Genomic DNA, 23,247 nt, shown 5'->3' on the forward strand with positions numbered 1-23,247 from the left:
GTTGAAGATATATAAAAAACTCTCCATACAATTTGGGTACCGTTTTAAATCTATTTTCTATTATAAATGTATGCAATGTATGTTTAATAGAAAATTGATAGGAAATTCTGAAACAGAAAGCCATCGTACTACTCGGTCTCTCTATAAACGCTTCTGGGACTCCTGTTTAAATATATACTCCGCACAGGCTTCGGCTTCCAAGCGCTGCTTCTTACTCTGATACGGTTTAATAAAAAAACGGTGAGTGCTATAAACGACAACCGTCGAACCGATAGCGATCGCCATCATTCCAACAGTCGTTGATGCAAATTGTTTAATGAAGCTCATCTGAAAATGTTGAAAGAATAGAAATATATTAGTAGTCATATAATACTCAATTAGAATCCTTGTTTGCCCCACTTTGTTGAGTTTGTTGTTATAGTTGCAGCTGTAGTCGATGTTGTTGCTGTTGGTGCTTCGCTATTTTCTGGTTGATTTTCGTTTTTATATTTCAATATAAGAGGCTTCCAAATATAAACACCGCCCAGAAAACCAATTGCGGTTACAAGCATTAACTGTGGTACTGTTACACCCCGAGGACGACGTATTTGCATTGCACAATTAATTAGTACAATTAATAAAATATAACCACTCAAATTTTTCTATTCGCCGGCGACTGTTACATCAACGCAAGTGTGCTCGTAAACAGCTGATTCAGCTCATTTAGCAACACTGGTCCTTTGGCGTTACCAGATGTTAGTGCGTGTCGTACCAAACAGCTTTTGTCTAAGCTAAGTGTGCGTAAAGAACTTAAAAACATTAGCATTACACACGCACTCAAGTCGTGTGCAGTTAGATGGTCGTATGCTAAAATCTTTGCTTACTAATTCTTTGTATTGGGGTTTTCTTATTTAAAGTTATTGACGCAATTGGAAATTATTCGGACTTCCTTTTGAACTGCACGAATCTTATCTCTACGTTTATCGAAGCATTCTTGTGCATATTTACATATCAATCAACAGTTAAAACAAATGACAAGAAAGATAGGGAATGAAAGAGAGCGCAGTCAAGATAATGACGTGATTGGGACTCCCTTTAAAGCAATAGAGCGAAAAAGCAGAAGCCGCGCAGCAGCAGCAGCAGTAAAAACAACAACAGCAACAGCAATGTTAAACAGTAAGCTGGTTTTTAAAATGGCCTGCGCGCTGCGAGCTTTGAGTCACTCTCAGTTGGAACTGTGCGCCAAACGGTTCTCCATCATTTTGCTGCTGAGCGCCAAGACGCGCTTTAAGCTCAATTCTATTGCTGTTGCTGCTGCGAAAAGGAGTGAAAACAAGCGTATACACACACAAAATCAAAGATAAAATGTACACAAACAAATTGAAAAGTTCAAATACTTGGCTGCCATTGCTAATGCTGTTAATTGGCGCGTCAACGCATCATGTCAATGGCAACTCCATACCCACTGTGACAACGCCGACGGGTGTATTCGAGACGCGCACCGACAAGGTGCCAAGTGAAACGGCTGCAGTATTGCCGCTGCCCGCAGCATCCTACGATGACATCGATACATTCGTGCCCTTTCGCAGTGACTCGCATGACAATTTCTCATGGCAACTGCTAAAGGCGGTGCTGCTGAATGATACGGAGCAACAGAATAATGTCATCATATCACCGTTTTCCATTAAATTGGTGCTGGCGATGCTGTCGGAGGCCTCCGGCACGAACACAAAGACACAGCAAGAGTTGATAAGCACTCAGCCCGACATCAGATCGGCGAACAATGTGCGCGAGTTCTATCGCAAGACCCTCAACTCATTCAAAAAGGAAAATCAACTGCACAACACATTGAATGTGCGCACTAAGCTGTTCACTGACAGCTTCATCGAGACACAGCAAAAGTTCACAGCCACCTTGAAGCATTTCTATGATGGCGATATCGAAGCTCTGGACTTTAGCAATGCTCCGGCAGCTGCCTATGCTATCAACGAGTGGGCCAACAATGTCACAGATGGAAGACTGCGCAATCTGGTCACGCCGGAGACGCTTCAGGAATGCGTAATGCTGTTAACGAATGTGATATATTTCAAGGGTTTATGGCGTCGTCAATTCTACAATACATACGATGGCGCCTTTTTCCACAACCAAAACGAGCAGACGCGAGTTCAGTACATGGAGCAAACGGAATATTTCTATCATCACAATTCGGACAAAATGAAGGCACAGATATTGCGCCTGCCGTACAAGGGAAAGAATTCAATGTTTGTGCTGCTGCCACATGCCATGGACGGCATCAATGAGCTGCTGTATGCTCTGGAAAATGATGAGGTCAAGAGCGCCCAATGGGCCATGGAGGAGGTCAAGGTCAAGGTGACGCTACCGAAATTCCATTTCGACTACAAGCGCAGCTTCAAGGACACCCTCCAACAGCTGGGCGTACGTGAGATCTTCGAGACGACCGCCTCGCTGCCAGGCCTAACGCGCGGCGCCGATGTCTCCGGCAAGGTGAGAGTTTCGGATATACTGCAAAAGGCTGGCATCGATGTCAACGAACAGGGCACAGAAGCCTATGCCGCCACTGTCGTTGAGATCGAAAACAAATTCGGTGGCTCCCAGACCATTGTCGAGTTCAATGTGAATCGCCCCTTTGTATTCTTCATCGAGGAGGAGGCCACAGGAAACATTCTGTTCGCCGGCAAAGTCCATCAACCCTACTAAGAAGCTAAGACAATAGAACGACTAAATCGTCGCGCTTGATATGCTTATTTGATTACAGAGTAACATCACTAATAAACAAAAACTATAGTATATATACCAAATTATGTATACTTTTTTATAAACTGTTATATCTACACAAAGCGCCCTATTATATGGGCTAGATTAACTCCCTTGTGGAAGAATGTGTTCTATTATTATATAAAAAAAATCTTATATAAACCAATATTTTCATTATGATCAAAATGGGGACTACCAATGTGTGGAGGGAGTAAAGCATTAATTAAGTGTATTCGATCTATCGACAAAGCTTTTCATTTTATACCTATTTACTCATTGTCTCATTTAGACAACTAATTTTCTATAACATGGAAATTCCACACCTAGCTAGGCCGCACACTCAACGATTCCATTTCAAAGACTTTAGACCGCAGATCCATTCATATATGTAAATAAGTAGCATGAAAACCCACTTAAGCCACACATGACTCACGAGTGTGGGATGTAATTAGCACCATATAACAATTAGACGAGTCAATGCACGATCCCTAACTAAAATATTTCAGAGTAACAAATATCTTAAAGTGCTCGTATTCATGATGTATTTCCAGTTTTTGAGAAAGCTAATTATAAGTAAACTACGTAAGCAGTTCCCCTTAATCATGGAATATTCAACCTTTACTAACATACGTCATAAACATTTGATATTTGGTTTTCAGAGAGAGTGAGTGACCCTTAAGGGAAATTGAGTAAAACTATATATCTCGCATATTTCCTACTAGGGGGGAAGTCCTATACAGACGCGCTTGATTTCAACTTATCCAATTCTCATCATATTCGTGCCGTAAACAAGTTACCAGCAACACTTGTATATTTATGTTAATCTATCGAGAATAAATATTATTTTGTTGTATTAACAGGTCTTCTCATTCTATTTTACGATGAGAGATAATGAAATCTGCTCAAATATGTAGAATACATACATGACATATATATTATATATAAACATGAGGTTGCATAAAACAAAAACTGGTTTTGCGCGGAGCAATACCGATTTGTTAGTGAAACAAAAGGGATCTCTGTTTACATAATAATATACCTAACCTATTGTACCTAACTTTCGATTGTGTTTCCAAACAGAGGTTTATTTATATTCAACATAAGAAGTTGATAAACGAGAATGTTTCTTTGTTTTTATATTCAAGTAAAATTAGCTGAACTCGCTTCAAAACATAACTTGATAATTGGAGAATAAAAATACTTCCATGAGACTAAAATTGGTTCATTAATGAAGAATTCATTGCATTATATTTTGGATAAGGTCAAAGAAAACAAACACTCAGCCTTTATCTTGAAATATCAGACTCAGCCCTTTGTTTCTTAATGTTCATTGACTCACATCAAATATGAAAACTTGAAAGCATTGCAAATATAAATAAACTGCATTTACTTTATTTGTATATATCCCAAGTATATATATACGATTTATAAAAGCCGCCGCCCTCGTGTTTTCACTAAAATATTTTTTTTAACAGTTAAATATTTTAATGACAAACGTGTTTAACATTTACGTAAAATCCAAAAAATTCATTGAAAAAACAATCGTATCTAACATTTTTCGATCTGCCACAGACGTACAGCATAAATACCGAAGATAAGTCGACGAGGGTTTTTATGCCTTCAAGAATAATTACATAAGCTGCTTATTCAGTTATTTCTTTGGAAATTTGAAGATGAATTCCTCTGGAAGCTACATAGAATCTGTATTGAATCTGTTCAATGAGACTCATCCGCACGAGGATACTATAATATATCAAAGATACAGAATTAGCATGACTTTACAACCGTATAACTAGCTAAAAAAAACCCATATTGTTTGCGGTTGGATTCAATTTAGCTAAATAGATGTAATATGTATATAGAGATATATGGATGGAGGTATAAATTGATTTATAGATTGATATTGTACTTACCTCCGCCGCTGCCAGTTGACAACATTGCCACAGGCGGCTGTGATTGATTTTGAGGTTTATTAAAATTGGTGTTTAAGTTAATATTGATGTTATTGTTGCTGTTGTTCTGCTTATTTTGTTGATTGAGAATTTGCTGGTGTGCATATTGTTGCTGCTGTTGCTGCTGATAAAGATACTGTCCAACCGGTTGGGGCATTTCCCCAATTTGGAAATTTGCGCCTTCTGCGAAACGCACATTTGCGTCAGAACGTCGTGAATTAATGGACAATTGCTGTTGCTGCTGCTGGGATGGCATCATGCTCCCGTTTATTGCTGCTGGTAGGTTTTTACCGGCAATGAGCGCGTTCAGCAGCGCATTTGATGATGAATCCTGGCGTCCAACTCTCGGTCCAAGCATTGACGGTAATTGAGCTCGTGATTGCTGCTGCAGTTGCTGATGTTGCTGCAACTGCTGCTGTTTGCTTGTTGCCGTCGCATTCATGTTGAGTAACTTAGAGGTTTGCTCCTCCATTTTACGCTTCATGACCGCATTGCGCATAATGGTGTTGGCATGCGCCTGCAGATCCTCTTGCGATAGTTGCTGTGGCTGCACTTGTGGTTGCGGCATCTGCAACTGTTGCTGCTGTCGTGCTGCAAGCGTCTGCTGCACAATAGCCAAATTGTGTAGATTCTGCAATTGACTGGCAATCACTGTACTCGAAAGCATCTCCAGTTGTTGCTGATGCTGTTGTTGCTGCTGCTGTGTATTTGTGAACTGCAGCACAGCCGTTATGGCCTCGCGATCCATAGTGGTTAAACGGGGATTGGCCAACTGCACCAGCAAGCCATGCTTTGAAATTTCACCTACAAGACAATAACATTATTATAAGTAAATATAAATTATACTAAATCTCACCTTTGGTCAGACGTAAGAGCAAAAGCTGCGTATCCGCACGTCCTAGTATGGCCTTAAGCTGAAGGCTTGCCAGGAAGGCTGTCTGCTGCTGCTGCTGTTGAATGAGAACGTGTTGTTTCTGCTGTTGCTGCTGATATTGCTGCTGCTGCAAAATAAAGTTTGATATGGCATCGTCTCCTACTGGGATCTGTTGTGATTGCATCTGAGGCGGCACTATTTGCGGTTTAGCACCCTGCAGAGCGCCAATCAACTTTTGGAAATTATCCGACTGTTTAATATTATTGTTATTGTTGTCGTTGCTAGTATGTACTGATGCTGCAGCGACTGCTGCTGCTGCCGCTGCCGTTGCTGCCGAAACATCGTTCATATGACCGAGCGAATTGCGACGCCATTTGGCTTCGAGTTGATCTACTGATGGCATTTGATTAATATAACCTAAGCTCTTCGGTTGTTCCAAGTTCTGATTGCTAACGGTGTGATTGTTATTGTTATTGCTCATGTTGCTGCTACTGTTGCTGTGACACATGGCCTGCTTGAAGAATTCATTCAATGATGAAGAAGAGCCATTCTTATCCTGACGGTCGCGAGCAAAAAAGGACATAAATTTCGAATTGTTATTGCTACTAGACGCCTGCTGCTGTTGTTGATTGTATTGTTGGTGTTGTGGATTATGTTGATGTTGATTGTGATTTTGATGTGGATGTTGGTGGTGTTGTTGTTGCTGATAGTTGGCGTCGGTGCGTGCATAGCTATTGTTATCAAAGCTTTTGTAGTTGTGCTTGACCCTATCGAACGGAGCTGAACGACTGATATAACGTTTCTCATCCTTCTGCGGATGACCCTGATGCTGTTGCTGATACTGATGCGTGTGATGCTCAGTTGTAGGCATCTTGTTCATATTCTCCAATGAGCTATTGTTATTACTATCACTCTTTGGCATCAACTTGCCGCCGATGCTACTGCTGCTATTATTGCGACCAATTGTGTCAGGATGCTGCCATTTGTATTTGCTTGGTTCGACCTGCAAAGGAAACGTCTCATATATATAGATATATAATCCTATTACATTCATATTACTTACCTTGTGCTTCTGCACGACGGTCTCCCTATTTGAATCAAGTGTAGCACATTTTCCACCTTCTTTTATCATTTTTTCTTCATCCTCATCGAAGCCACACAACTCAATAGTATCCAGTCTAGATGTGGGTCCACAGCTAAACCACTCTGGTTCCTCATTTTGATTTCTATAGCGACGATAGTGGCGCTCTTCTGATTCACGAGACTTAGACTTGGAGACGACCAAAAATCCAGACATGACGCGCTTAACATAATTCTCATTAGCTCGATTCAGATCCTCGATAGATTCATTCGACTTCAGGCTTTCATTTTCCGAACGACTATTGTTCGACATGCCCATTATCGGGGTACTCGGACGGCCATTCGGCTGCAGTGTAGTATTCAAATGCGTACTGCTAATCTCACCATTATCGAAGAACTTAAGAACAGTCATATTGCTCGAATTGTTCTGATGCTTCATATCACCCACGTGGGACGATTTACCCATGGAATTTGGCTGGTGATTGTTATTATAAGAGTGAATGGGCTTATAGTCGTTATTGTTGTTGAAAGACCATCTTGTATGAGATAGACGACCGCTGCCAATACGTCTCTGATTAACAATCGCTGGATCCTGTCCAAACATTTTATAATTAATTATATTATTTTATTTTTATCTCAATTATACATCACGTATATAAATAAAACTTTGAACCAACCGACATTAACGAAAATATTTACAATTAATAATTATTCAAGATAAGCCATAGAAAATATTTGAATATTAAAATACAATTAAAATGTTTGTTATGCAAATATGTATATAAAACCTATTAAGTAGACAAACTCATACGTAAATAAACACTTCTAATCTCTATCATAATCTTTTCAATTACTACAGTCTGCTAAACAAAAGAGAAAATTTTTTAGCAATTAAAAAAGATTTTTGGTCAGATAATATTTTATATATAATTACTATATTTATATATTACAAACTACTGCTTAAAAATTTGTAAAAGCAATATGTATCCGCATTAGCGATGCTTTACTGTACCAACAAATCACAGCAAAACGACGACAAAAACAAATTGTTGTGTACTGCAACTGTGTAACTGTTTATTAACATTCACTGTTTATCGAGGAGATTGCACATCGCTAGCAGCTGGCGCTAGCTATGAAACTCTCGCATAGTCAACATACACACATTTATATTTACAGCCCCAGCTGTGTGTGAGAGAGAGATTGCAAGCGTGAGCTGATAAACCGCACAGCAAACTTGCGAATGTGCGTGCTAAGCGAAGCGAGCGCAAAAACAAAAGGGAGAGTAGGTAAAATGAAAATTGTACTAGGCGAAAAACACATACATATGTGCTTCGGTACATACATACATATGCATAAAGCGCTAGTCAGAGATGAACAAAAACAAAACTAAAACGGTGCCAGCGCCAGTTGGCATTGTGCTGTCCCGTGGACTCCATTCGCCGAGCGGGCGACAGATTACGGTAAACCTCAGCCATTACAAATATACAACAGCGGTAACCCCTACGCAGTAGGTGAATGCAGTGATAGCAGCAAAGTTTTTTGGAATCAGTGACAAAATGCAGTTTGTGGCTACCGGTAAGAGCGACGCGGCGCGCTGCCAATGTGATTGCATTTTAAAATGCAGTAAACATACTTGAATATATAATGACATAAATATTTCTATTTATGTACTTTTTATTTATTTAGAACACCAACACCGACGCCTCAATCCATTGAATGGACAGTGGGTGCTTGTGAGTCCGCATCGCATGCAGAGACCCTGGTCGGGCCAAGAGGAAAAGCCCCAGCTCAACGAACAACCGGAATTTGATCCCAATAATCCTCTCTGCCCGGGCGTCAAGCGACCCAATGGCATCGTAACGGAACGTTATGAAAGCACCTATGTTTTTGATAATGACTTTCCTGCACTGTTGGAGCAGGTGCCGTCGCCGCCCGCAAGCGATGATCCGCTATTTCAAGCAGCGCCAGCGCGTGGCAATTGTCGCGTTATGTGCTTCCACCCAAAGTCGAATTTAACCTTGCCAACCATGAGTCCAAAGGAAATCGGCGCAGTTATTAATGAGTGAGTAAAAACACAAAATTTCACATACCTTTCGTATCGCACTAAATTCTATTATAAATTATATAGATGGATTAAACAATTCAATGAACTGAGTGGCAAGTATGCCTGGGTGCAGATATTCGAGAACAAAGGCTCCACCATGGGCTGTTCGAATCCCCATCCTCATTGCCAAATCTGGTCCTGCTCTTTCCTACCCACAGAGCCACAGCAAAAGCAGGAACGACTACGCGCTTATTATGCAACCCACGATCGACCTATGCTGGGCGACTATGTGGAGCGTGAGTTGCAGCGCAGGGAACGCATTGTCATTGAGAATCCCGATTGGCTGGTCGTGGTCCCCTATTGGGCTACCTGGCCGTTCGAAACGATGCTCATATCCCGCAACAACAACAAACGCATTAATGATCTAACTGATGATCAGCGTCACAATTTGGCGCTGACCATCAAGCAGCTGACTACCAAATATGATAATCTCTTTAAGTGTTCATTTCCCTATTCTATGGGCTGGCATGGTGCGCCCACTGGCCCAGAGCATGCGCACGCTTCCAGCGCCCATTGGACACTCCATGCCATCTACTATCCGCCCCTGCTCCGCTCGGCAACAGTGCGCAAATTTATGGTCGGATTTGAGCTGCTGGCGATGTCTCAGCGCGACTTGACGCCAGAGCAGGCGGCACAGCGACTACGCGAATCCGACGGCACAAAACATTATCTGAACAAATGATTTCAAGTTTTCCAGCTAAACTAAATAATAAATGTACAATTGTAATTGTGCACAAAAACTATAACTAAAACTGAAACTCATTAGTCGAGTATTGAGAACAATCAACTAATTCCTATAATCAGTAAATAGGAAAATTGTCAGCGAGCTTTAGATTACGTTTCCCGCTTATTTACATAACATTTCAGTTGACTATATGCTATATGGCAAATTATACTTTACTCTGCTGTTAAATAAATATTTTAGCCGTACCACTCCTAGGCGACAAGGCAAAAATATGATACATAATATCAATAACTTCCTATATATCCTATATACCTACAATTTCCGATTGACATACACGACAAGTCTTATCAAACATGCAATCAGATTAAAGAGCACAAGATTAGCTTGTCTACATACTATATTAAAATGCATGATAATATATATATATATATTAATTATAATTATATACTAATATTCATAAAAAGAGTGCAAACCTTACCTGAAATTCTTGCTGCGGTTGCGGTGGTTGGCTCTGTATGATAGACTCATCGGTAATCAACTGATGCTTATTCCTATTCTTATAGAAGGCGGGCATGCACTCATTGTTGCCAGTGGAATTGTGTAGATGAACACGTGGCTTAAAGCTGCTGGTGCCGCGCACAGCAGATGCTCCGTCGGCATTGCGCCACAGATTCATGCGACGCAGTCGCCCCTCTAATTCGATGTCATCGCAAGTGGCAATGCGCGGCATACTAAAGGTCAGTGATTCTTTGGAACGATGTATCAGTGCGTGGATCATAGCATTACGTATTTCCAGAAGATGCTGACGGCTATAATGATGCATTGATCCATCCAAATTGCTGACAGGTAATATTCCCACCGATTGGGTATTGCGTAACTTGGGAAGACGCTGAGCACTCAGACCATTGACAGTCGAAGTGCTGCGTAGCTTTTGGCTGGTAGAATGTTGATGCTGTTGTTGCTGCTGTTCCGCCATCTCAGGCAACTGCTTAATGCCAATCATTGTCTTGGCCTGATTTGTCGGTGGACTCAAATGCAAATCGCATAACAGACTGGTTGGTTGCGTATAAGGCGTTGAAGCTCGTGCCGATAACACCTGCATGGTCATCAAGCCCTGGGTGGCCTCATCATCATGAGCTGTTGCTGGCGGCAAGGGTATGGCATCCTTAGAGATGACGGAATTCTTAGTTTGTAGCTGTTTGGCCATCAATTTGCCAACTTTTAGCTTTCTTTCCAGTTTGCGGATGACAGCCGGCTTATTGCATTTCGGATGCACAATTACGGCTGTGATCGGATTAATCGGACGTTTAACTGCACACGTAGGAGACATTTGCATAGCATCCGATCCTAATCCAGCCAGAGCCCGTCTTATTGACTGTTCGGCAATACAGTTGACAACAGCCACAAAATTAGCAAAAAAAAAAAAAAAAGAAAAATTAAATATTTATTCCAGCACAAATTAGCAATACTAGCGAAATTTTCTACAAGAATATATTAGCCAAATTTCAGACACGTTAATTTAAATGTCATTTCCAAAACAAAAATTTCAAATGTCAAACGGTTGTTGTACAGTTTGTGGTCAGTTTGCTGATTCTGCAGCTCTTTCAAAAAACATTAACTATATATTGAATATTTTATACTATTGAGAGGTTAACAAAATAAAAATGAATAAATACACTAAATAAATTTGGAAAACTTTTGTAAGAATCTGAGCATATATAAAACAGGGCTCCTATTGTTGTTCTAGCAAATGTAAGAAATGGAATGTGGTTGAGATTTTAAAAAAAAAATGAAGTAATTGGAACAGCTACAGAGTTATAGATACAATAATCAAAATAGAATAAATATATATATATATATAAACATATATATACAACTAAAAGCTAACTTGATCAAAGTGAAATTATGAAGGAGAAAAATATATTCAATAAATAAAAAATTTATTCCTTCATTTTTGCGATTTTGCTTATAAAACTAGGTTTTACACCTGAGAAAAGAAATGTTGACAAAAAAAACCCAAAATTAATAAAAAAAAAAATAATAAAAAGAATATAAAGAAATATAAATAATTAAATAAAATAATTATTAAAAAAATATATGTGCAAAGGCTCTTCTGTTCACATGACCAATAAGAATTTTCATTTTTCTTTTCATAGAGCTTTTAAAATTTCAAATATTTTGTGAAGTATAAATCAACATTTTACGCGGCAATCTCAATATATGAAATTCCAATTGTTCATAAAATGTTTTCTTTTTCTTATTTGAAATGCACAACACAAAAGCGACAAATTTATCGAATGGACCCTGTAACACGTAATGCACGTAACTGTAAATTAAAGCACTTTTCTATTGAACTCACATTGAAATTCTCTTGTTGCTGTTGCTGCTGCTGCTGCTGATGCTCCCGCCTATTACTCTCCATTTTCATAATGGCCTCCTCCAAGGCATCTTTTAACTTGACGGCCGTCAATTTCACATAACCCTGACAAATGACCCTTGAATTTGTTGGCAATGGTGGAGGTGGGGGTGGCGCACAAGGATCTTCCCATTTCTCCGAATTTGCCTCATCATCTTCGGTATCCGGCGAAGCTACAGATGCTTCTGCTGTTGCAGCTGCCACCGACGTTGATCGCTGGGGTGCTTGAACAGGAGTGGGGGGTGGCGGCGGTGGGGGCATTGCGAATTTGGCCTTTTCAACAGGTGTAAGCACTTGTTGGACATCAGATTCGTCGATATCTTCTCGACCAGCAGTATCGTTATCCATCATAAGGAAATATTTTCGCTTACATTTGCGTTGCTCCTTCGGTGATTGCTTTGATTCTAAAGCGCCAGCGCCATTTTCTTCTCTGATCACTTCAGTCTCGAGTATTTGCTTTGAACTAGTCGACATTTTCTGTTTGATTGCGATTAATAATTTGCAAATCTTTGTTTTTTTGTGTTCTGAGCTAAAATTTATACTTACAATAATTTATAAAAATAATTTTTTGGGTATAATCCAAGCACTTTAAAATCTTAATGCAAAGTGTAACTTTAAATATTGCAAAACGGAATCACGTTTATGGCGAGTTCGTAGATGCCGTTATTTTGTCTTTTCAATCGTGCACCGGCTCATGAATGCATGTGTGTGCTATGTTTGTGTGGGTGATTTGAACTCAAGTGCTGAACCAAAGAGAAACCATGTAATAAAGTTCATGACTTGCCAGTGTTTTATATCGGACTATCGATAACACATTAATCATGTAATTAAACATCCCTTAAATTGGTGGACAACATTCAATTTGTGTAAGGTTAATAGCCATAATTAAAAAATAATAGGCAACCAAAAAAATCATAAGAAATTTAATTTAATTAGGTAATGAATTTGAAAATATATTCCAAAAGCTATAAATGAGTTTATAGACATTTATTTGAAGTGATACTGAAGATACTGAAAAGTAACAATCACTGTGATATCAATAAGCTGCACATCTCTAGCATAATGCCATCATTAGTAGCTGAGTAGCTACGCTACAAGAAAAAATATTTTTTGTCTATAAGTATTAATTGCTATAAATCGATTGAGCAAAAACTGACAATTACGGTAATTGCGACTAGGCTTATTTAACTTACTAGTAATAAACTAACTACGCCTACTGAATGGATCAAAAAGTAAGTAAATCGATTAAATCTGTTACTGTCGTAAACAAGCGTAACATAACCTCAATTTTCTATGTCTAGCACTAAATTTGACGGAACGACGGAGACAAAGGTAATAATATATTAACAAAATGACCCAATATCTGCCGCCAAATCTTTTGGCGTTATTCGCCTCCCGAGATCCAATACCGTTTATGCCCCCGGTGGATAAGTTGCCGCATGAAAAAAAATCACGAGGGTATCTGGGCGTAGCCAAATTCATGAGCGACTTCGAAGACCCAAAGGACACACCACCTCCCAAAACAGTGGAAACGCGTCAGGAACGACTCGAGAGAAGGCGTCGTGAAAAGGCTGAACAAGTCGCATATAAGCTAGAACGTGAAATTGCACTATGGGATCCAACCGAGATTAAAAACGCTACAGAGGATCCATTCCGAACACTCTTCATAGCGCGTATCAACTACGACACCTCCGAGTCAAAACTCAGGCGCGAGTTTGAATTCTACGGTCCCATCAAAAAGATCGTGCTCATTCATGATCAGGACTCAGGTAAAGTGTTCTGATGTTTGTTCGTATGATTAGGCTTAATTCCTTGAGTTAAATTAAGTAAAATATCATATACTATCATATCATACTAATGCATGGCTTACATTACAGGTAAACCGAAGGGCTATGCCTTTATTGAGTACGAGCACGAGCGAGACATGCACGCAGCGTACAAGCACGCGGATGGTAAGAAGATAGACAGCAAGCGTGTCCTTGTGGATGTTGAACGTGCTCGCACAGTTAAGGGATGGCTGCCACGTCGACTGGGCGGCGGCTTGGGCGGCACACGACGAGGTGGCAATGATGTAAATATCAAGCACTCCGGCCGCGAGGACAATGAGCGTGAGCGTGAACGCTATCGCTTGGAGCGTGAGCGTGAGGATCGCGAGGGTGGTGTTCGTGGCGGCGCCAACAATGGTCTCGATGGACGTGGCGGGCGTGCCCCCTACGGCGGGGTTGTGGGCGGAGAGAGGCGTCGCTCGCGCTCCCGAGATCGCAGAGAGCGCGAACGGGAACGCGGGGCACGTGTTGGTCGCTCACGCAGCCGTTCGCGCGAACGCCGAAAACGTCGTGCCAGCAGCAGGGATCGTGACTATGACGATTTCGATGGACGACGGGACAGGCGAGACAGAGAACGCGATCGCGATCGTGAGCGTGAAAAGAAAAAGAAGCGTTCCAAATCACGAGAACGCGAATCATCGCGTGAGAGGCGCGATCGCAAGCGTGAGCGACGAGATCGGGATCGCGGAGGCTCTGATCGCAGCGGTGGCGGCGATCGTGATGTCAAGGAACGCAAACCAGATTTCCGTGAAATGGATATGATAAAGATTAAGGAGGAGCCCATCGATGACGGTTATCCAACATATTCGATGAATGACTATCAAAACACGTCCATCAAACGTGAACTAGACGATGAGAATGAGGAGAAGTATCGGCCGCCCGCTACACATCACAATATGTTTAGTGTGCCTCCACCACCGATACTTCCTCGCAGTAACAATCCAGATAATGGTGGTCAAAATGCCAGCGATCCGACTTGGTGGCGGCAGTAAGAGTCCTGTCCATCGATACTACAGCAATAACAATTGGTAATCGAACACGATAACAATTTTCAGAGTTTTTTCTTGTAATCAACCTGCGCTGGTAAAACACTACTATTATAACTGTAACCAACCCATCATTTGGCACAATCGATAGTCTCGATTGTTTTTACTTATTTATTCAATTGAAATTTGAAATTTGAAATTCATAGCGAACAGCCAATGGGACGATACAGTTCGGAATCATCGAAGCGTAAGACATACTGTAAGTCCGTTTTAAGCTGGAAGCACTTTCGATTGCTATTTTTAAATTTATCTTGAAAGCAAAACAAAAAACAAAAAAAAAAACAAGTATAAAATAACTAAAGAAAAAAAAGAACAAATCAACAGAAATATTTGTGCATAGCTTAAATACGTTTAAATATGTAAGTAAATCTTAACAATTGAAAATGAAGAGTAAGTAAAAATAAATGAGATCAACATGTGTTTGTTTCCCCACCTTTGGTAAGGGGGTATAAGGGAATGCTTTGGTATATGGTATATGGTATATATATATATATATGACTATCCGGATTCCGAGCGAGTACTGATTGGTTTGTTTTGGTCAAAACATGTTTAAAATTAATCACAAACAAAACACAATTCTATTATAATTCTGTGCGCTAACTCGTGCCATTTTGTTTTCTTTATTTTTTGCAGTTTTCAATATTGAAAATCTGAAAATCTGTATATTGAATATATACGTCCAGAGTGTGAAAACAAATCATAAGTATTTTAACAAACAAAATCAAAACTTAGTTCCGAAAGCCATAATTCCCCCAAAATAAAAATAAAGTACTCAATGCCTTGACCCATTAGAAACTTATCAAAATCAGGTAATTCTTCTCTACACAAATCTCACTAATCCTTGCGTTTACCGTTTTAGGCCAACACTAGAAACGTGATGGCTCCGCTTATTCAATTGGTGTACCATAGCTCAATCCAAACCTGGGTCTGTGAGTAAGTTTAAATCGGTTCAATTTCTTTCGAAATATCTGACGATTGTAAGTTGTTGAGTAAGCTGGTTTGTTGGTAAGATTTCTGTCCAAAATTTGGTCAAAATGAAAAAGAAACCAAAGAATATATATGTGAAGTATATATTCTTTGATCTTAATCGGGGTGAGGTATGCCCCATAGAAATGGTTATATATCAAGTTGATATCGTAGTAATCATGTTTCGATCTCGATCTTTTCAAGTACGTTTGGTTTGGTGATTGTTTGTGTGGATCCTGTACTTGAACTCAGCACGGAATAAACATTATTCTAAAAAACAGCGATCAGGTTTGTTATTGGTCGTTTTCATTTGGCGGCTATAACTGGTAAATGTCTCTGTATTGGGTATACTCCTGTCTTTCAATTGCTGTTGAACATCTACTCACTCAGATCCAAGTAAGAAGGGCGATACATTTTTGAAAGAAAAAGGAAAAACTATGCAACAAAAAGATGTATAATCTAAGGGAATATTCTTAATATTTTTAAATTCAGATAGTTCTAACATTAGCTTTGAGCTCTGAATTCAATTTTCTAAATATAGTTTCTACAGCAGCGTAAAGTAAAGCAAATGTGGGACTTTTTTAAATTTGCATTTGTATTTTTGTTGCTCGAAAGCTAAAACGTTATTGATGTGCTAATAATGAATACTTAAAAAACGGAATAAAGTATTTTATACAAGCAAATAAAATTGTTATCCATTTTTTTTATTTTTTAAATATTAATACAATCGGCAAATTGTGAGTATATAATTTATCTATCAGGAAATGCTATTATCAAACGCCTTTTATATAAAATTTTTAAATTTGTTGGTGTATGTCGCGGGCACATTTGTGCTTAACGTGCTGATTTAAGCAGAGCGCCGATAAATAGATTTGCTATCGATGACGAGTCGGACTGTTCGATACCTCAACGAAATAAAGCAACTCTGATATTTAAAAAACCACTTTATTGTAAATAGTTTTATGTTATGTTTTAATATCCTATTACATATCCACAAAAATGATTTTTAATGGATATATATTTATACCTTAATCGATTATTTAAATTTTCAAGCAATTTTCATTAATAATAATACATCTATATAACCACAGCTAAATTTTCTTAAGTAGGGCGTATAAAACTAAAAAATTTATAAATCATTTTAATTTTAAAATTATGTACTTTCAATTTTGTAGCTAAAACTTTAACATTTACTTTTCTTATAATTTAATTTTAAAATACTTGTGTCATTTATATGCAACGCTGTCTGTCGGCGTCGTTGGTCATTTTTAGTACATTATTTTGCTGGTAATTTTTTGCCGTGTGCGAATAGGGAGACACTCAAAATACAACCATTTTTTGGCGTGTGTGTAGCTAGCGCAAGCCGCTTGGTAATCTAAAACAGAAGGAAGCGAGTGGTGAAACGTATCAAAAAAGTAAGAAAAATGACATTTCAAATGCAGTTTTGCAGTGAAAAACAGCAAATATATAATTAAGAGTGAATATTCATTAATTTCTGCGTATTCTCTACATTCAATGTACAGCACGCACGCCCGGCATTATTGCATTTTACTTTTGTGAATATCGTGAAGCGCGTACATAGCGAAAAAAAAACATGTCTGACGAAAAGAAGGGAGGCGAAACTGAGCACATTAATCTGAAAGTACTTGGCCAGGATAACGCGGTGGTCCAATTTAAAATTAAGAAACACACACCTTTGCGAAAACTGATGAATGCCTACTGCGACCGTGCCGGACTCTCCATGCAGGTGGTGCGCTTCCGTTTTGACGGCCAGCCCATCAATGAGAACGATACTCCGACCTCGCTAGAGATGGAGGAGGGCGATACTATCGAGGTGTACCAACAGCAGACCGGCGGTGTTTATTAAATATATACTTGTATGAATGTAGTTAAGCTAGTTACTTTTCATTTTAACGACAACAGCAACAACAAAACCAACAGCAGCAGCAGCAGCAACAACAAATAAGCGAGCATTATTCTACATAAATAAACAAAAAGAAAAAATATTAATTCTGTTCTTGTTCAGTTTCGTGTTGTATACACTTGAAATGAAAACAACTAAAGGAAGTGTCCCAAACATCTAGATATTTGCTAAAAAAAGAAAAAACAAAAACAAACAAAAACTGGAAAATAAAGCATTTTGTAAACTATGATTTAAGATTGATTCATAAAAGGAATTCTCTATTTCTTTGGCAAACTGTGGTTTTGGTGGCTAAATTGCCGATGGCGCGCATTTCCCGCTTTATATCCCTGGAGCACGCACACAATCGCATGAGAAGCGCTTGTAACATGGTGCAAGTGTGTGTGTGTCATGTTTCAGCATTGTTGGTACACACGGACACGATTCGTGTACAGTACAGCAACTGCGTTTGCATATGTGTGTGTATGTGAAAACGAGTATACATACACAATCGAAGCAGACAGATGTCTGTCCATGTGTACGAAGAAACATACGAATACTTAAATATGTTTATGTTTACGTTTGTATATAATCAATTAGGTATTATACTATCTGTTCAAAATCTAGATATAGCTCAGCATAGTAAAAAGATCTACAAACATAACCTCAAAATCCATATATGGCATAGATGACGTCATGTGGTACGTACGTATGAGTGTATGCTTATGAATGTGTGTGAATATAGTATAACTTTAAAAATAATTCCTTTTTTCGAAAGTATATGAAATTTAGAGTAGAAAATAGAAAATTCTCTTTTTTATCGTAATATTAAACTTTTTAATTTTTTAACGGAAATAGATTGTACAGGCATAAATATTGTCAACTCTTATACTACTATCAAAACTTTATCATGAAAGGCACCAATCCCATTACAGTTAGATAAAAAAATTAAAACAACTCAACTCAAACCCATTCCTTGGGATTACGCAGAACCATTAGCAAATCGCCTTCTTTGGATGTGGCCTTTGGTTCGTGCATATATTCCCAACGGGCGTGCAGTGGCAGGGACATAAGTATGCTCTCGTAGCGGGCTCCAGGCGTATACAGACCGAATTTGGTGCCACGATCGTAGATTAAATTGAATTCCACGTAGCGTCCGCGCCGTAGCAGCTGCCACTCGCGCTCTTTGGTGCCGTAGTCGGCATTCTTATGCTTCTGCACAAGCGGCAGATACGACGGGATCACAGCTCGTGCGCAACTGGTCACAAATTTGAAGGCGCTGTCCTGGCTGGGCTCGTCGATGTCATCGAAGAAGATGCCTCCGATGCCACGCGACTCGTTGCGATGCTTGATGTGGAAGTAGTCGTCACACCACTTCTTGAACTTCGGATAGTAAGCGGTGTCGTGTTCGTCGCAGGCGCTCTTTAATGTCTTATGGAAATGGCGGGCATCGTTTTCGTCCAGATAGTAGGGCGTGAGATCCGTGCCACCGCCGAACCACCACTGCTTCGAGCCATCGGGCAGCTCGACTTCGAAGTAGCGATAGTTAAAGTGTATGGTCGGAACATGGGGATTACGCGGATGTATAACAGCACTGACACCGCTAGCGAAGAATGGCAGCTTAACGTTCTCTGTTAGATTTTTGCCTCTTGAACGCATCTGCTGCACAGCTGCCGGTGGCAGCCAGCCGGTCACAACGGAAACATTGACGCCAGCTTTTTCAAAGACGTCACCATCTTGCAGGACACAGGTGACGCCGCCACCGCCCTCCTTGCGTAGCCAACGATCCACTTTGAATTTTTGGCCATTAAACTCCTCCGATTCGAGTGCACGGCAAAACTCGGCTTGAATCTCCATGATCATCAGTTCCATTCGGTGGCGCATATTTTCCTTATCCTCTAGCAATGTAGCTGAGTCCGTAATAGGCTCAGCCATAAATTTGGATATGTTCAACTTACGGCTGACCTTTGCTGCTTCGGCCTGTGCGTACGTGACCGATGCGATGGTCGAAAGACCCAGCCCAGTGCCAAGCAGAAGTCCATGTAAATGCTGACTTTTCATGCGGCGACCAAGCTGAAAAGTGCCCAGCGCCACGAGTGATATTGTGTGTCTTAATGCATTCATATTTACTTAATTTATGGCATATACTAGTTTTTATGTTACAACCAATATTTGTTATCTATGTATCTTCTTCTTGCACCGGCATTTAAAGCCACTTGATAACACTACTATCGATGTTACTTATTTGTATCGATAACAAATGGCCGGCATGTTCCGATAAAGAACAGTTACTTTTCATTTTTTTGCTGCCTGCACATACCAAGTTTTTTTGCTTGTTTTTAATATGGATTTAGATAGAGACTTTAATGAATTGGTATACAAAATGAAAGCTAATAAAACACTGCATTCTACAATATCTTCGGACTCGCCGGACGCAATTCCGCGTTCTTCAAACGAAGCTTACCATCACTCAACTAAAATGTTGAATCAATTCAACTCATTCGAAAATACAAGTGAAATGGCCGAGGATCATAATATATCTAGAACATTATCACCGCCTAGATTTTTCCAATTTGCAAATATATTATCAACCGAAGACGAAAGCCTGGGTGATCTAAGTGATCGCGACATAAACAGTCCTCGAACACCAATTAATAACTCCTCCCCGCATTATGAGCGAACATTTCGTTTAGTCAATCAGAAATTCCGTCATATATGAGTTGCTGAATTTGCGTTTTTATAATTATTATCAATTAAAATAATGAATAAAATTGTTTTTCACTTGCTTTTTGATTATTTGTTCGTATTTCTGCAGCCCTATAGGAAAATGTGCACAAGTATCGATTTTAAAATTACCCGACAATTTATAGCGCGTCGATACTTACTCGGCTACGATCGACTCATTTGAACAGAAGCGGCTGCACAAACGCTATTTGTCCTTTACAATTACAATTCGTTTCCCATTTATGTGAGTAAACTTCCACACAATTTGTGCGATTGGCATTGTGAAATAGGACCATTTGTTTAGTGTTTATACATTAACTACTACTATCATAAACAAAATAAGGACGCAACCGAAATGTTTGACATGAAAAAATTTCAAGACAATCCAGCATGGCGTCGAAAATTGCTCAACAATTTGCTCAAGGATCGGTAAATACGTCAATATGTGTATATACTGTAGAGTGAATAAAATTAGCTCCAGCGTAGCATGTGTTATTTAAGAACGAGCTGCATGTAAAATTAAAATAACTTCTCATTTAGTGTCAGGCACAAATGCGTGCAAAATAGTTAGAACTATTTTAAAACATTTGTTTTTTTTAAGGCCACGACCAGCCGTTCCGAAACCACAAGCAGAATCATTCGATCGACGTCCCAGTTTGGGTATTGCTCTGGATTTCCCAGCTCTAATACAGGCTCGTAAAGCTGAGCTGGAAGTGAAGCGGCAACAGCGACAAAATAAAACTAGTTCGTCAATAGATTCAGAGATTAAAAACGAAAACATGTTTCAACCCGAAGAGGATACAACGAAACAGTTGGCAGATGATAGTTTCGATGTGCTCGAACGTATGTGCGATAAGACCGCCTCCGATCCAGATAGCACACTATTCCAATATTTGCACAGCGATGATAAGGAACAGGTATTGGCTATAGCCAAGAGGCGCAGCTCTGGTTCAGATAAATGTAAGTGAATTCTGGAATCTGTATTGAATATAAACATTATATAGACAATGGACATGACCATGACAAGGATCTAGTAAATGATCTATCATGCAGAACATTTTCTATATTGTTCGGCTAAGATAATCATTGTTAATCTTTGTTGTCGAATAAGTGGTTCACTAAAGAGAGAATACTGGTAAATGCTCAATTTGTTTTGCAGCTGGTGACATAGAAACGGCGGCTTTGTGCCGCATGCTGGAGGATCTAGGGGATCAGGATCAATTGTGCAACGAAAGTCCGCTAAAGAGTGCCGAATGCACACAGCTGGAGGATGTTGAAGCGCCATCACGTTTCTGGGATAACGATTCCTTGCTCAATGGCACCGATTCACTTTTCCAGCCAAAGACAGAGACATCGCCTGTAAAAATGGTCGGCTTGTTGCGTCCCTCAACTATATTGGAGGCCAGTGAAGCCGATCTCACAGGCTTGCAATCTGATGAATCATGCTCTCTCAACAGCAGCTTTCTGACTGCCAATACGCTCAAAACAGAGCAAGGTGAGGATGAGACGAGTGCATCTGGCTCAAGCTGCTACGAGACGGCCGCAGACAATTCATTGGCGAGCAGCTCGAAAGAGGCTACAACAACGTTGAACGTTGATGACTTGTTTTATGCGGCCATCGCCAAGGCTAAGCCACATGGCATATCCAAGGGTGAGCAGCAAGAGCTATTGGTTGACTTGCAGGAGACTTTATTAGATCTGGCACTCACCGATGCGGCGGATAACACCATTATTGAATTGTCCTCATCCAGCGAAAATGAAGAAGACGAGCATGAAGAGCAGCTGGAAAATGAAAGCATCAAAAAGGAGGAATTATCGTTAATTGATTCAAATGCGGAGGAAGATAAGGAAAACAAGTCAATGCGTTTAAATGGCACCATAGAGGAAATGGAATATATGCTGAAAAAAGCTCAGGAATACATGGAAGCCAAAAAGGATTCACCAGAGCACCAATCAGATCCAAACATAATACATTTGCATCAGAAGCCAATGAAACAGAATACTTTTGTGATGTCGCCCCAAAAAGAATCTGAGTCTCAGCTACCCCAAAGCAGCTCCAAGCTGCTGACGGCCTCTGGAAGATCGCGCCACTTAATAAATATGGATCAGCCGAAAAGCAAATTCTTCAAGCAGCCCACGTCTATACCCATGCGTCGCCTCTTAAAGCATCAGAAAGATAATTTCGCACACATTGTTAGTCCTATACGTACCTATACCCAAAAGTCCGGCACTGCGCCCCTAATGAGCATGTTCCGCGAGAAAGCAAATAATCTGAGCGTCTTGCAACTGGAGGAAGAGTCACAGCTGTGCCAGTTTAATAGGGGACATATACCCCCATTGGGTAATGGCAACTCATCAAAGCTTAGTCTTGATTGTTTTAATCCCTCTGCTCCGTTCCTGCCCAAGAAGGCATACATTTCTTCTGAGTTGAAGCAGGTGAGTCAAAGGGCATTTATTATTTAAATATTTTAAAAATTAATTTAAATAATAGTTTATATCTGAAACTTCTAACAAACATTTTGTGTATACCCAGGTCGTTGATGAACGTACTCCCGTGCCGATGCCGAGTGTGTCGAAAATTCAAAAGTATTTGAACTCAGCTGCCGAGCCATCAGTGCTGCGTCATGATGGCAAAATGAAGATGCCTGGTCAGAGCTGCAGCAACATCAACAAGAATGCATCGCACATACCGCGCCGTCCTAATCAAAGCTTGGCAGATTTGTCGCTGGCCTCGGGCGACATCTCTTTGTATACGCTCAAGGATGCTCAGAAATTTTAATTATTATTGTTGAAAATATGGTGAGAAGAGAAAACGATTCGAAAGAATTTCATAAAGCGAATCGCAATTAGATTTTAATTTTGTAACAAATAAACATTACGATATAACACACACGCAATAACAATTAGTAACTAGTAAATG

General features: G+C 39.8%; 7 protein-coding genes across 9 annotated transcripts; 5 read left to right on the top strand and 2 right to left on the bottom strand.

The window, feature by feature from the left end:
* Positions 1-222: 222 nt before the first annotated feature.
* Positions 223-12,552, bottom strand: LOC111605039 (protein cup). Of its 2 annotated transcripts, none has more exons than XM_023323375.2 (7): positions 12,412-12,551; positions 11,809-12,342; positions 9,928-10,824; positions 6,644-7,252; positions 5,563-6,583; positions 4,668-5,510; positions 223-327 (listed from the first exon to the last, which is right to left on the bottom strand). In XM_023323375.2, exons 2-7 carry the CDS (start codon positions 12,337-12,339, stop codon positions 314-316), a joined length of 3,915 nt encoding a protein of 1,304 aa, XP_023179143.2. In that variant the 5' UTR covers positions 12,340-12,342; positions 12,412-12,551; the 3' UTR covers positions 223-313. The 2 variants fall into 2 exon arrangements, with proteins under 2 accessions (XP_023179143.2, XP_023179142.2); XM_023323374.2 differs by lacking the exon at positions 223-327 and adding an exon at positions 4,466-4,497 and having other exon boundaries at positions 12,412-12,552.
* LOC111605041 (serine protease inhibitor 27A) lies at positions 1,147-2,855 on the top strand. Its single transcript, XM_023323377.2, has one exon. It carries the CDS (start codon positions 1,345-1,347, stop codon positions 2,695-2,697), a length of 1,353 nt encoding a protein of 450 aa, XP_023179145.1. The 5' UTR covers positions 1,147-1,344; the 3' UTR covers positions 2,698-2,855.
* On the top strand, positions 8,217-9,485 carry LOC111605042 (probable galactose-1-phosphate uridylyltransferase). The gene is made up of 3 exons (XM_023323378.2): positions 8,217-8,235; positions 8,347-8,722; positions 8,789-9,485. Exons 1-3 carry the CDS (start codon positions 8,217-8,219, stop codon positions 9,444-9,446), a joined length of 1,053 nt encoding a protein of 350 aa, XP_023179146.2. The 3' UTR covers positions 9,447-9,485.
* Positions 12,553-12,918: 366 nt separating the features above from the next.
* On the top strand, positions 12,919-15,676 carry LOC111605009 (U1 small nuclear ribonucleoprotein 70 kDa). The gene is made up of 3 exons (XM_023323324.2): positions 12,919-13,097; positions 13,167-13,634; positions 13,743-15,676. Exons 2-3 carry the CDS (start codon positions 13,217-13,219, stop codon positions 14,681-14,683), a joined length of 1,359 nt encoding a protein of 452 aa, XP_023179092.1. The 5' UTR covers positions 12,919-13,097; positions 13,167-13,216; the 3' UTR covers positions 14,684-15,676.
* A 1,328-nt stretch (positions 15,677-17,004) lies between these two features.
* On the top strand, positions 17,005-17,694 carry LOC111605027 (small ubiquitin-related modifier 2). Its single transcript, XM_023323358.2, has 2 exons — positions 17,005-17,118; positions 17,227-17,694. Exon 2 carries the CDS (start codon positions 17,298-17,300, stop codon positions 17,568-17,570), a length of 273 nt encoding a protein of 90 aa, XP_023179126.1. The 5' UTR covers positions 17,005-17,118; positions 17,227-17,297; the 3' UTR covers positions 17,571-17,694.
* A 725-nt stretch (positions 17,695-18,419) lies between these two features.
* LOC111598779 (oxygen-dependent coproporphyrinogen-III oxidase) lies at positions 18,420-19,838 on the bottom strand. Its single transcript, XM_023314192.2, has one exon. The coding sequence runs from the start codon at positions 19,725-19,727 to the stop codon at positions 18,567-18,569; it is 1,161 nt and encodes a 386-aa protein (XP_023169960.1). The 5' UTR covers positions 19,728-19,838; the 3' UTR covers positions 18,420-18,566.
* A 632-nt stretch (positions 19,839-20,470) lies between these two features.
* Positions 20,471-23,243, top strand: LOC111598778. 2 transcript variants are annotated; one of them, XM_023314191.2, is made up of 4 exons: positions 20,471-20,571; positions 20,929-21,287; positions 21,487-22,763; positions 22,861-23,243. In XM_023314191.2, coding segments are annotated over exons 1-4 (1,884 nt in total). In that variant the 5' UTR covers positions 20,471-20,569; the 3' UTR covers positions 23,107-23,243. The 2 variants fall into 2 exon arrangements, with proteins under 2 accessions (XP_023169959.2, XP_023169958.2); XM_023314190.2 differs by lacking the exon at positions 20,471-20,571 and adding an exon at positions 20,581-20,756.
* The last annotated feature ends 4 nt before the right edge of the window (positions 23,244-23,247 follow it).

This window comes from Drosophila hydei, unplaced genomic scaffold, assembly GCF_003285905.1.
Source record: "Drosophila hydei strain 15085-1641.00,03,60 unplaced genomic scaffold, DhydRS2 tig00008114-arrow-pilon, whole genome shotgun sequence".
Classification (NCBI taxonomy): Eukaryota; Metazoa; Arthropoda; class Insecta; order Diptera; family Drosophilidae; genus Drosophila; species Drosophila hydei.